Source organism: Anguilla rostrata, chromosome 16 (genome assembly GCF_018555375.3).
Source record: "Anguilla rostrata isolate EN2019 chromosome 16, ASM1855537v3, whole genome shotgun sequence".
In the NCBI taxonomy this organism is placed as follows: Eukaryota; Metazoa; Chordata; class Actinopteri; order Anguilliformes; family Anguillidae; genus Anguilla; species Anguilla rostrata.
Window position 1 is genome coordinate 26,874,538 of NC_057948.1, and position 15,078 is coordinate 26,889,615.

At 45.6% G+C, this 15,078-nt stretch overlaps 1 protein-coding gene across 1 annotated transcript in view; it reads right to left on the minus strand.

Annotated features, from left to right (window-relative positions):
• Positions 1–15,078, minus strand: part of LOC135241726 (transcription initiation factor TFIID subunit 4-like) — a 71,002-nt gene that overhangs the window by 12,690 nt on the left and 43,234 nt on the right. The window contains exon 14 of the mRNA XM_064312342.1: positions 13,517–13,639. Coding sequence (XP_064168412.1) covers positions 13,517–13,639 — 123 coding nt within the window. The remainder of the gene's footprint in view (positions 1–13,516; positions 13,640–15,078) is intronic.

Below are 15,078 nucleotides of genomic sequence, written 5' to 3' on the forward strand. Positions count from 1 at the left end.
AGGCTTCAACCTCCAAACAACCAAAGTGCTCACTGTCTGTGAAATTTTCATGTCAACTGAGGGAATACACAGCACTGGAGGGTGTGGAAACCAGACTGAAAGTTACACTTTTTAATTTCAGGAATAGAATCAGTCCTTTAAGTTAAAATGACACAAATTTGGAATAAAAGGATTTCCCCAACTGTCAACTCCAGAGTCCTGCTCCCGTATTCCTTTTACCAAGCCCTCCATATGAAACACAAGTTCCAAGGAGTGTCAACTGTGAACCAAGGGGATTGCTATGAAGTGAACGACTGCATGACTTCACGATGAGTCTTCTTTGAGGGAAAGGCATAAATAGTCGTCATGTTTAATACTAATGAGGCACACATTAGGAGTGGATCTTGGCATGAAAAATTCTGAACAATTAGAGATAAATTCCAGGGCATATGGAAGCCTGTCAAAATCAAGGGAAAAAAACATTTAACCATTGTCTGTGAATATGACTTCTAAGAATACTCCCTTCAACCTGCATGAAATGATTTTGAGAAACTACAGAATATTAGATAAAAATCTAAATGGATCTCAATAAATGAATCAGATTACCTAATAAATCAAATTCTGTTTTCATATCCACAGAAAACATGTCAATCGACATCATGTCCATGTAACAAAGAAACTATTTAACTGCTCTATAAATATTTTAAATGAAGCGTACACTGAACTATGACACAGGTTACATGAAGTGAGAATTTATATTTCTGTTACCTGTCAGTTCATAGCCTGTACTACACAATAAAATGCAGCTAATGTGAGGAACTCTACCCTCACACTCATGCCGTTGCTTCCTCCAGCGCGCTGGCTACAAGCTGAACGATGGGAGCAGCAGATAAGCACGGAGTGCTCAGCGCAAGCGTGTTCCACAACATGCGCTCACTCGTCTGGATTTAGCGATCTCCACATTGGTCCTGACACTAAATAGACCACGGGAACACACAGTGGAGGTGAGGGGTCAATAGGGGACGTCTCTTTCCACAATCATCTTCCATTTTTCTTCGGATACAGGCATCCCTGGTCCCATTTCCCCTTCTCTCAGCACCACACAGGCCCCACACTGCTCGCTGCCTCCCGAGCTTATCTTTATTTTTAATATATGTGTTCTACTGGCTTGTATGGGTCCCGCGCAGCGTTTTTTGGCAACCTGCAAAAGACACTTTGCCTTTGAAATGAGATTTGTATATGTGCAATCCCTAACTACATATTGACTCAATTTAAACCTACACCCTGCTCTGCGATGTTAATTACTCGTCTTTGTAAAGGAAATTCTCCCGTTTTTTTTTTCCCCCCGCACTGCTAGCTGGCGGCCGCGGGCTAGCCCGCCGGCGCCTGCTCTGAAGCGTCCTGCGGGGCGGCCCGCTAGCCGAGCCGCCGCGGCGCTGGGTGAGAACCATTGTGTTCAAAGCCAATGTTGAGATTCTATTAAACAGGCGCGCTCACTACTGCACACATTCGCTTTTTTCCCCCTCCCGTTCTGCTCGGCTCCAGTGCACTTCCCAGACGCATCATACATTCTAATCAGGACACGGCAGTGGAGACCGGGCCCAGCGTAATGACCGGCCAATAGAGACCACATGCAAATGTTTAAGGCATGTCGACAGGTTAAGACCACCCGCGAGCGCAGGCAGCACAGGTTCTCGAAAAGAGGCCTGTGCACTGCACTGCCTGTTCCATTACGGCTGGCCCCCAACAATGAAAGAGTATCTGAGCGCACAGGGAACACAGGCAGCAACACAAATCATCTGAAGCAATGTGAAATGACATCACATAAGAACGCAAAAATTATTTATGCTGTTATGTTCCTTACATAATTACAAATTACTGTGCTTTACCAATGCACTGTATTAAACAATGCAGTGAACGTAGCTGGAGTTATGTTGAATCAATGGCTGCATTGTAAGCAACATATTGAAATCAGTGCACTGAAATGACTGCATGCATTGTAAATATGACGCATCAGGGAACCTCCGTATACAGGCACTGTCGATGTTCCCAAACACAATAGGGCTGTATTGCTATTTTTTTGTCATGCTTTGTTTTTGAAAGGACAAATCTCTGACAGCCTGACATTTGCATACCTCACATTATGAGGAGCTGAAAAAGAGGAGTGATTAGTGGCTGCATTGTGTGTGCATGCCAAACATTTTTCCGAAGCTTTTTGAAACCCACAAAATGAATACAAATCTAAGGACTCATTTAATTCTTGCATTTCTAATACAACTATTCATGTGTGGACCATATGTTCTAAATCACACCTGCACAACATTACTTCCTCCCAATATAATATCCTACCTACAATGTTGTTCTAAATGTGAACCCAAAATCCGTTCATCATTCAAATGGGCAGTGCGCCATTTATCCTATTTAACAAAGAAAAACAGTGTGGCCCTGTGTACGGCTGCACATGATGAATGCTAAGTCATTTCTCCCTTTTTCAAATGAATTTGGCTATATTAAAATCTGAATAGGCTGTGACATTATTTACCAAAAGGAATAATGGCAGAACGGCATCCCTAATTGTGCCTGCTAATTAGCTCAGGATGTCTAATTCCCATTGCAGTCAGTGCACTAATGGTGAGGCTCTTAGAAGCGGATACTATTGCTTGAATCCTAAAAAAAACATATGTTCCCCCCCGAAACAAATTTGGCTGCACTCTACATTACACAAGCAATGATTGATTCTAAATCTTAATTAGGAAAACATCGGATACGCGCGTGATTTAATGAACTGTGTACCTTGTCAAACAGCTGGGGTGAATACATTTACTGAAATCAGAGATACATTTAATGATTTGGGCAATTAATTACAGATCCCACGATAATCTCCCAGGATACTGAAGCGATGCCCAGACCCTGTGGCTCGGGCCTTTGCCAGGGCCACCGCCCTAATGAAACCTACTCGGCAAATATTTGCCTTCCCCAAATTTCAGGGCAAAGCACTAACAAATTAACATATCACACATTAGAAATCCCGATATGTCTACTTAAATACCATCAACAGTAACAAACAGAAATATCCTGGATATATTATAATTAAATGTTCTTAAATCATAACGTTTTAATAGTGATTGAAAAAGCAGGTATAGATTTTAAAATGGGGGAATAATCTGGATACGATGCGCTGTACATAAGCAGGGGAGCTGAAGGATCAACCGTCATTACCTTACGCGGTCATGCTTTTTTAATATACATTTATTTAGATACAAAAATTCAGGAGAAATATAACAAAGGGTGCTTTCAAGGCAAGGCTTCTAGACTCTGCAAAGGTTTTTTCCCCCTGTTAGAAGTCATTGCTAACTTGTTAAAATTGATCAAATGGGAGTGAATAGAGGGAGAGAAAAAATTAAGCTGAGTCGAAAAGTGTGACTTGGATTTAATATTTTATAATTGCCAAGGGACATTCTGAGATCAATGAATTTTTGCCCAAGACGCACATCAGAAAGAGATGTACTTCAGTCTTTTTAGGGAACATTGGTCTATTTAATTCCAGCGTCTGACGCATGTGAAATATGCCTTCCCTGGCCCTCTTCTCTTCCCCGCGGCACCGCTGCCGGCAGACATTACCACTTTTAATGGGCCGCCATTTGAGTAGAGGCAAGTAAGCCAATAACCCATTCTCACTAATGGATCCGCTTGTTTGTTCACTTGCACCATTTTCTGGAGCTAATTTTAGCCTTAGTGGGGTTTTTTTCTGCAAAAAGGCAGGGAAATGGGGGGAAGGGGGGAAGGGAGGGGGGGTAAAAAGAACATGGGACGTGTCCTTTATACAGAAATGATGTAGAATGTTCTAGAGCCTGGAAAGCAGCCGTCTGCACTGCGGCTCGGGCAGCCCGTGTCTGTCGGGTACGAAAGCGTTTGCGTGTGAAATTTAGCGTGGAAACCGGCCCCTGAGACTGGCGCTATGCGGCGGGCAGAGGCGGCGCAGGATGCGGCGATGGGCAGCGCGGGCGCCTCGCAGCAGACAGGCTGGGCGTGAGCGGGGAGACGGGGGTGCGGGGCGAGGGGCGCGGGGTTGGGGGAGGGGGGGGGGGGGCGCGGGGCGGGGGAGGCGCCCGTGGCGGGCTTGGCTTGGCTGGGGATCAACAGTCAACACAAAGGTCCCAAGAGCTTGGCTCTGTGCCTTTAACTCAGCAGGGGGGCTCGGGGAGGGAGACAGAGCTGGAGAGAACTGGAGGGGGTTGGGAGCACAGAAAACAAATAGCACCCAATTAACCCTCTTCACAGGACTGAAATATTATGGCCTTTCTAAGTGTTTGGGTGGGTCTTCCAAAACTACATTAATGCGCTATCCCCAGGTCCACATGCACAGAAAGGGAGGAAATGACACAGAGTCTTAGTCTCAGATGGAGTTACGCACTAAGGGTATACGCAAAAGGAATAACGCAACCAATGATTGGTGTAAAACAAATACCGCAACCAATCACTGGTCATTTTACTGGTTTTGCATGTGCTATCAGGCCCAAAATATCAAAATTTTTAAGCGGTTTCTCCAGAGCTCGAGTAAGTTTCATTTTTCACAACAGCTATATATAAACAAAAGCTGCTAATCATCATTCTTTTGAACAATGATTGCCAGATTTAACTCAGTCAAAACAAGAAACGTGCTAAAGATTGTGATAAGGCTGATTCTGAATCAGTGTTACTTAAATATTCTCCCCCTGCTCTTGCATGTGTGTCAGACAGGTACCTTAGCAAGCCTTGCATCTCAATGCATAAATTAAGTTCTTCCATCTGCAAACAATATTCTGCCCCTCTTTTTAATCTAGCATCTTTTCCCGAGCTAAGAAATAAACACATTCAAGCCACGTTCAGGGTTTTATTTGATCAGAGCACACTGCCCACGTGACGTTCAGGCTTTCGGAAAATAAATAAAATTACAACAAAATAGAATAAATCCCGCATGTGCTTGAAGAGCAAGAAAAACCTGCAGGACTTCAAAAGCCTGTGTGTAAAAGGCACTCCGGAGCTAAGGGACGAGGAGGCTAGAGCTCATCAGGGGGAGAGAACAATGGAATCATTCGGTAAAGCACTGCTCTAAACACACAGATGGACTTCGCCAGCGCGAAGATCTGCCCAAGTTTGCCTCCGCATGGAAAAAGAAGCAAATTAAATCCTGACGCAGGAAACTCGATTCTGGATGTTTATGTTGCCATTTGTAGCGCGGAGTCATTTCGCCAGCTCTGTACGTTTTATCATTCTCTCCGCTTCTCCCCAGCCACTGGCCTGCCACACTCCTTCCCCCGTTTTTAATGAAAGATCATTTCCACCATTTCTACTACTTTCTTTCCTCGGGCTCCAACCTTTTAAGCCGCACAGTGTTGTCAACTAAAATAATAAAGACAAAACAAACTTTAATGAAGAGGAGCGAGGAATCTGCGGCTCCGCGCTAACGTCAGAATGCTACATCACCAGACAATCGCAGGCGAACGCCCTGGTGGACACACAAAAAGCAAAACAGCTGTTCGGCGCGCTAAATCAAAATAACTCAAACGCGGCGGGTTCATTTTCATACGCACGCGAGCACGGTTTTATCTTAAGGAGCTCTCAAGCAGCAGGTACCGAAGGGGCAAGGAGAGTGAGGAGTAGCTGGGCGCAGTTCAGCAGTAAGATGCCTAATGCGATTGCGACGATGTGAAAATGCCGAATGACAGGTTTCTAAAGCGCTCACCCATTGGGCCTAATTCAGAGGACCATTGACTGGAAAGGGAATATGGCACGCGTATTAAACTGTAGGGGATTATGGGTATGTTTTAACAGCGTAAAGCTGATGAAAGCAGGAAGAGTAACGCTCTGATGCAGTGGCATGATGGCTTGGTGGCGTCTCCCCATCCCACACCTCCCTGACCAGCAGGCTGAGCCCCACATCGCAGTCCCTCCATGTCCCCAACTCACAGAAAACTGCTGCTAATTTCACTCTTCATTATTTTAATCATATCAAGATTAACAAGGGAGGTAATTAATTTCTTTAAGATGGGTATCTTTTAAGTGCCTGGGGCTCAACTTTGTTGTCAAAACTGTATATTTAACGATGATAACAGTGCAAACTTAAATTAAAGGCAGCAATAATGAGTATAAGAATTTCACCACTGTTGAGGAGAAAAATCAGATTAATTTTTTTTTGTACTACCACTTATATTTTATATTCATACAAATGACATGCACATATATGCATTATCAATGATATACATGTAAATATCTCACATATTCAAGTTGAAAAAATGCATATGAATAAATTGTGGTTCTGGAAAATACACTGCAGTTTAATTAAAATGATACTTTACATATACTGATTCCATGAAGTACACAGCATTTCACACAGTGTTCTAATCCAAAGCGGGCTGTTGAAAGGGCCTTACGCAGGGATCTCTTTAAGACAGGCTCCAGGCGCCCAACAGCCCCATGATGCAGTGCTTCTGCTGACCCAGGCCTTGAACGCTTCCCCTCTGTGGGCGTCACTCATTGACTGGCCGTGATCTGGCGCCGGCCCACACGGGGAGCTGTGGGACGGGGCCTGGGTCACGCACAAGCGCTTCCCTTTCCACCGCACGCTGTCCCGGGCGTAAGAGGCTCCTCCGAGCCGAGGAGAGGAGACCGAACGGCGCGGCGGTGGTTAGACTGAAAGGGCAGTGCGGGTACGCGCACGCACGCGCTGACATCACGCATGAGCGTTCTGAGGTGCTGCCGTTGTGCAGGATGTGTCGGAGGCTCCAGAGGAACCCTCCCCTCCCCCACCCCCTACCCGACCCCCTCCCAAACCCCACACCCCCCTCCTCATCCCCCCCTCCCACCCCCCCTCCACAGCATCTTGCATCTGCCTCCACAGAGCTGATCTTAGCATCTTTGGACAGGGGTGTTTAATCAAAGTCTGTTGGGCATGTCAGGATGCTACTGCGGTGGCTTCATTTGTCATCCGCGCTTTCAATGGGGGGGGGGGTGTGGGGGGTGCACGTCTCACAGGCGTGTCACATCGCTGCTTCTCCCAGCACCCTTTAAACGGCTGTGTCTTACGTACTCGCTGTCCCCAGATCACACAGCTGTCCACGCGATGTCCAAGAGGAACAGCGTCATCTTCTCATTCGTGTCCTTCTCCATTATGCTCAGTGGCAATCTGCACCCTTCTCTCTCACAGCTTTCTTCTTCCTCTCTTTTGTTATTACAAAAAGATTATTACCCCATTTCACTACTGCTGATATATTTATTAATGTATTTAATTAATTAAATAATAATTAATTATTTTTCAGAGCAATAATGAAGTAAACTACCAGTAACTGAAGAGACAGTGCCAGAAGGTTCAAGTAATGCAGTTGAGCTGCTTGCTAGAAAAGGGCAGCTGTCTTATCCAGAGGGGTCAGAGTCAAGGTAAAGGACACTGTGCTTAACATCAAAACTGCATGTGGACATCAACTCTGGAGGAGCCATCTGACGCAGTGCTCACCTTTCATACTCAGAAAAGATTAATGAATGGAGTCCCATATATATGAACAAAAAAAGCACATTTGTTTTGACAAGTGATACAGTATCCATATTCCGGGATACATCTCTTCAGACTTTGTTATTCCGATTGCAGTTTGAAATTGACCATTTGAAGCATGAAATTTCATTTATCTTCAATCACCTTACTTTAACTCATAATTATTCCATAACAGACTGATAAGAATGTTTCTTCTCATTTTCATGTGCTGGTGTATGCAGATAAAATGAATAACAAAGTACCTTTTATATGGTATATGGTATGTCATACCCTGTAAATTAATCTGAAAAGACTCCAATAGGCTCATCTCTATCTAATTTGAGAAAAGACCAAATAATTCTGAAACTAAAGACAGTGAGTAGGAGTGATTGCCAGAAAACATAAGAGGCCAAAGTTCAGAAATAAACAGCCAACATCATACACACCATCTCATTTCTTCAGCCTATACTTTCTTGAATCCTGTACTTCATGTTGGGTATATGTACAAAGCTCACAGGCATCAACTTCAAGTAGCTGGTCATGTCATGCATATGCAAATGTCTGAAAACCGTTCTCGCTCCCCCGGCATAAATTATTGATACATCCCTTTCTGATGGCCTGATATGACAGCTAATAAAGTCGGTTTCAGCCGCAGCCTGGAGGACCTCGTGCTACGCCCCCGAATGAGAAACGCCCCCCCGAACGAGAACAGGACGGAGAGATGACTCCATCCCCTCTGAAGGTGTCACCTCAGGACTATCCTCTCCGGGCTTCCTGTTTATCTGTCTGAGGGCCCGGCCGTACGGTCCCAGGAGCATATACGGAGGGGTCCGGCGCGGAGAACGACGGACTCAAAGTTGGGATTGATTTACTTCATTAACCAAGATTACAAGTTTAACTTACAAAACAGAGGTCAAAATTTCTCATTAACAAGGGGACCATGGAGAACTGCAGGGCCCAAAGACCACTCTTATTACTAACTACACATTTCAATCTGTCTTTGATGTTTCATGTCTACCCCCTCCCACCCCCCCCCATCCCCTTTCCACCCCCTTCCCCACCGATTTTTTTGGCAGAGGGGTTGATTTTAATTGTAGCTATAGAACACAGCGCAGTTTGCCTGAAAGCCAGCCTCCACATCTGCAGCGAGCACAGCTTTACTGATATTGGGTGCAGTCCATAGCTCGGGGCTAATTTTAATGGTTCCCCTTTTCATATGAGGCTCAGATTGTTTTCCACGTGATTCCTGTTAATTTAGCTGCAGGAAAGGGCATCAGTTTTCCTTGTGCTTCCCTCCTCCCTCTCTCCCCCTCTCTTTTCTGATCCATACTCTCAAAGTAGGTGAAATGAATTCAAATGAAAAGAAGTAACACCGCCGCTGTTAAATGGCCAGCCCACCTTTTACACATGCCTGTGTAATGCTGGTATGAGAACGAGGACAGAGCCAAACATGTCTGTGCAATTCGGCTATTGTTTTTTTTCCCCTCCCTGGCAAACAGGACGTTCGCTTTGACGTGATAAACGGCTCGCAGTACTTCGCTTCTTTTTCACTAAAATGTCAGGATTCTGCACAAGGGTGAACTGCACTGCCCACTTCCCACCTTTTAAAAACACATTTCATTTCCGACATTAAGGGTTGTGCTTTAAAAGATGCAGCGGTTTGTTGGCATTTGACAGTTGGGGCCAGCAACGTTTTCACCATGACTCCATGCCGTTTCCCAGGCACCATCAAACATCCTCTCAGATCATTTAAACGCCATCGATGGAGGACAACAGATACAGAGATAAATGCTGCTACATATAGCTCAGTCGGTAAGGGGTGAAATTCACAGGTTTCTGATGGTGAAAGGTAGGGGAGAAGCAGCTGGATAAGATGAGCAGGCTGCTGGTTCATTCATGCTTGCCCTGGTGACTGGAATGAGGCACACTGCTGTGCTAGTGCAGCCTGGTTGGAGTCCTGGAGCCACTGCTCCAGACATCTCGAGCCTTTCTACACCTAGAAAACCGGCAGCCAAACAGCCCAATATGGCTGAACCAAACCAAGCACACACCCCACAAATCACAGAAAAACACACAGAAAGAAATGTAATTAAAACCTATTCTTCCTTTAAAAAAAAAAAAAAAAAAAAAAAATCATGCTACTTAATATGAGACTTAAAACAGGGAATAAATATTTAATGGCCATGTCAATATTTACTGTCCCAAGGCAACTATAATTCAAGCAGGTAAATAAATTTCATTGGCAAGTCATGCATTTCATACCACAGGCTAATCATTTTCTACTGATTAATGTGCAGGGCGGAATGTGGATGCCTGACAGGGTCCTCCTGTATTGCGAGGGGGTGGGCGTGGGGGTGTGGAGGAGGAGGGGGGGCATGCAGTCGGGGTTCGGCAGCCATAACGCGTCCCTCTCCGTCAGCCCCCGCCTTCCCAGCGGACTTCAAAAAGCAAACATTTGCTGTGAGCGGGGGGTCAGGCCCCTCCCCCCCTGTCTGCGCGGTGACCCAGGGGCCACGTCCGCGGCGAGCCCCCCCTTCCCCCTTCCCCCCCCCTTATGAAACGCTTCCACCGCTGCCCTGTGGCTAATCCGCCCGCCAGAGCCCTGCAAGGCCCCCTTTGTTCAGTTCTGCGGGGCCAGATCAAGCCTGAGACAGACACCCCCGTCCTGACTGCATATCGCTTTCAAGCCCTTTGGCGGTCTGGGTCCGGGGCTGGGGCTGGGGCTGGGGCTGGGGCTGGGGCTTGCAACACCAAGTCACCTTCGCCAAACAAAAAAAAAAAAAAAAACTAAACACAAAAAAAGGGGGGGGGGGGAGTGTGGCCTTTTTTTCTTTATTTTCTATCAATGAGGCGGGTTAAAGCAGTCCGAGGGGACCCGATTGCAACAGGAGCTCTCACAGAGGTCATTATGTTCTCCTAATTTCAGCTCTGGCACTGCAGTGAAGGGCTGCCTTTGTCTGCGACTAATGCGAAAACCTCAGGATTGGATGTCAGAGGAAAATAATCAGCGTGGGCTTCATAACGCAGCCCGCCTGCCTGCCTGCCTGCGCTCCTGGCCAGAGCCCCCCGGCCCATTTCTGCGCAGATGAAATCTATGACAAGCCCTTCAGTTAAGCTGAGAGCAGGCAGCAGGCCAGCAACACCCACAGGCCTCGCAGGCATCCTGTGACCCCCTTAGAAAAGTCACATTCACTTTGCTCTTGAGAGAGGGAAAAGGCCGCCGCGGGCGCTCCCAGCCCGTGCGAAATGAAGAAATGCGAGGAGGTGAAAACCAAGTGAAAATAAGTTAAGGCTCCTTCTCCTCTTCCTCCATGAGCCCGCGCGATGGCGGAGCGGGTTTTAATTGGACGTAGGCCGGACATGAAGCTACGCCGCAGACGCGTAGAGTGCGTTTTAAGCCGTGCTTGTTTCTGTTTTTTTTTCTTTGTTTTTCTTCTTTTAACGCTGGAGATGGTTTTATAAAGACGCGGCTCGCGCTCCCTTTGGAGTGCAGGGAAACAGCCTCACAGGCCGATCACACAGAGGCTGGCAGAGCACTCAAGCACCAGAAGTAATGCTTTTATTTAGTTATTTAGGCTTTTTATACCGCATGCATTCAGCTCTATTCTTTCATGCTGACGATTGGGAAGAAACAAAGATGCAACCTATTAAACCGGCTCCCGAAATGCTGAACGTCTGAATGATTTTTCTAAAATGTTTTTTTTTTTTTTAGAATGCTAAAATATTCCTTGAGGAGTGATACATTTTTTACTGCAAAAAAATAAAAAAATAAAAACTACACCGACATTTTACGGTCAACATTACATACCTGAATTAGCCATTTCATGCACAATCCAGGGGATTTGAGAATTTTCCCTTCTTAGATTGTAACTTAATTTTAATTCAACCATAACTTATCATAATTAAAAACAGAGGCATGGTCGGTTGCATGGGAATTAACTACCAAGTCCAGCCTTGTCACAATATTTCATTTCAAATATTAATACATGTCCCCAATTTCTTCCATTTCCTAAAAATGAGCAATGTCAGGCAAATTAATGCAGTCCATCCGATCCATCCCCTACTGGAATTTAGTCAAATCATTCACTGCTGTGGGACCGAGCATGCTGGATATCCTAGAGACAAAAGACATCATTCAAAACAAATCAGTTCTTTTCCTGACTAATGAACGAACCGACAGAAACACTGGCGAACAAAACACCTTGGCACTGTTTGGCACGGGGATGCAGGAGATTCCGGAGGTTCTGGAACAGCTCGTTCATTCTCCAGTTGAATAAACATGGGGGCCAAGGCTCAGAGAGCTCCCCTGTGAGCAAATAATCCCATATAATCACTTCCAACATTTATTCACAAAAACAATACCAGTAAATTTAAGAACAATGGTACTTTGAGGAAAAAAAACAGCTATGTTCCCATCCAAAACTAAGATTTTTAATCCTTCAAATATACAACTGATTCAGCTCCATACACGTCATCTCCGTAGAGTAAATACTGGCACGCGAATCTAAATAGCATAACAATACAACAATAGCAGGTTTCATTGATTAAGACGTACTGCAGCGGTGGCTGAGGATCGCCCACCGGCCCTCAGCACAGACAGAGGTTACCTCAACACGAGGGCTGAGATAAGGACATCGGGGACATGTTTATAGAGCTATCGACTGCGTAGACCAGCGAGGGCCACTACAGACAGCACTGTAAACAACCTTGTTTACAGCAGGCCCAGTCCAGCTGCATTTCGGTGGCGCACCATCTGGAGAACATTAGGACCGTTCGGTGGTACGTTCTTCATGATACAATATTTACTGCGATGCATGAATGCCATGATATGATATATAATGTGATACAATAATGTGTACCAACACACACATTAGCCCGTTTGTGAGCTAACACAGAGAGCAGCAGCATTTTCCATTTCACTCATGCCCGACCATTCAAAGCTTTCAGTGGTACCCCTACATTTTAATCAGGGTTGCCTGAAAATAAACCACCGTGATCAACCGCGAGATTATGACATTACCACAATAGCCTGTAATAGCGGAAGAGATCTTGACTTCGGTGCTTTCATTATTCCTGTTTTTGTGCAGCAACTACAAAAAGATTGCAGTGAATGTGCTGATTATATTCAGTTCTGGTACGAAGCACGGAGTCAGAATGTTTAGTTTATTTTTATAGCAAGATCCAATGATATGTGAACAATTTTGTGCTATCCTGTTAGAGTAAAAATGAAACGAGATGTTCTAGCTGTAGTAGCTATAGTATTTTATACTGGACAGGCCCAATAGTCCGCGTTTCACTTGAGACCAGGCTCAGGGTCAACATACATATCCTGTCTGGTGCCGGCTAACATACAGAGAATCCAGGCAAATTTACCTCCAGCACGCCCCAAATGTGCCTGCTCCACAGCTAAGGTGGAAATACAGCCATGATGATACCCCTCTATGCACAACAGAAATGAGCACATAAATCATCCTTATGCATTTTCCCCCACCTAAAAGTACAGTTCCTTCTGCATCTAAAGCTAATGATTGTGCTTGCTGGATAGGCTTGGTTAGTTTAGTTATGGTTTAGAAAAAAAAGCCTTCCGCCATTTTTTGCCTTTGATTGTGCCTGTCTCTGCGAGTCTGAGCAATTTAATATTTATTCTCCATATTACGTCAAGTAAGTATCAAGCCTTCCATTTTTATAGATGTTTCCCCAAAGGTTTTAACCTTATCTAAAGCTACAGACAATAAAGAATGTCTTGCCACAACAAAGATAGCTAGCAATAAGAACTCAAATGTATTTTGTGCATTAAAAGTTGAGAAATGCCAGAATACAATATAGTGTACTATAGAGTTTTTTAAATGATATATTGTTGTATATTTAGAGAAGACCCCACACTGGATCAGATTTAATAACATAAGCATGGCTTTAAGGAGAATGACTAACGGCACTGGCTATAGAAGACAATGAAACAGCAAACAGCTGGCACCACGCTATGCCAGTTGGACGGAGATGCTACGAGACAGGACGAGCGCAGCTCCTTACCTCAGTCCCTACAGATGTGGCCCCTGGCGAGTCCAGCTTGCGTTTCTTACGCGGCCCGATGGCGGCTAGCGCTGTCAGATTGGCGTCCCGTTGTCTCATCTGGGCGAGCTCCTGCTGTTGCATCTGAAAGATGAAATGCAACATGAGGGTCAACCTGCGTGTCAAAACAACACGCTAAAAAAAGAAAATCACAGCACTTCCAGTACAGCCTCAAGAGTCTCAAAGTTCACTGAACATAATAAAAACTCCCATGTATAATTAGAATGGAAATATATATGCAGCATCCCTTCAACCCACATTATTGCCCAGTTTGGGAGGCCCAGACTCAGTTTTAAGCCTGTCTCACTGCAGCACCGTTCTCGTTAAACCAGGGAGGCCTCAGACGCATCCTCTCAAACTCATGCAGCTGGCTGCAGCCTCTGTTAACTCTCAGATCCACCAGCTGAGCTGCACAGACAGGCACTGAAGGACTGTACAGCCTGCTCAGACAGACGGCCAGGCCTGGGTCACCTGCACTCAGTCTGGGGATATCCCACCAACTGAAACCCTCCCGACCTGAGACACCCCACGGGACTCAAGGTCAGGACGGGCCCAGACCACTATCCCCTCCAGACAATGGGCCATGTAAAAGCATCAAGAACCAGCTCAATGATTTAAATGAACACGCCTTCTGAGCATCACACATGCAGATTTTTTAATAAAATTTGGAAACCCCTTGAATTAAAGTAGTTCAAAGGCAAACTTCAGGAAATTAATGTCTGTAATGTCTTCTAATCAAAAGTACCAATCACCAGTACAAGACTCACTCACACCAGGTGCTGAAGCTAGTTTACTCTAAAAGACATGAACTGGAATGCTGTCTATAGCAATAGTTTTTTTCATATCCCCCTCGCTTTCCTGTCCATTAAATTATCGGCCACAAAAGCAGCGGTAGCGCTGACAGTGTGCGGTCAGATATTTTCTGTGTACACTTCACTGCCTTTGCCATAATGGTCACATACTCTGCAATGGCTCTTTTTTCGAAAATGAAGTCACGGCGCGTGGCTCCTGGGGTAATGTCATGCCTTCCCGCGGGGGGTGTGGGGGGGGGGAGGGTGAAGAACCAGCGACGCTGCGAGGCGGCCGTCCCGTCCCCCAGACGTGTGACCCGTCCCTCCCGCAGGGGTACCGCACGGAGAGCGCCATCGCCTCCCCTCACCTTGACACTCGCGCCGCTCCGGCCGTGAACCCCGTCCGAGGCGAAGGGCCGAGCGTCGCGCGTGAGCGTCCAGTACAGACAGAGCGCCGTTCTACACCCGTGTGAGTGAACACACACACGAGGGATTTTACGTGTGTTCTGCAATTGCTTTCAGATGGTGCCAATCTCAAAATGGCATTTTTTCTTTTGGTCGTGAAAACTAATAAAAAATATGCGTGCTGTCTTTTCAGCTTCTATTTTTAAGCCTGCAGCAAAACATGGCCTTTAGCATGTTGCTACATCACATTTCACACCACACATTTCACAATCATCCTGACAGCAACAAAGCTATAATATCAGCAATAATATGAACCAAAAATACACT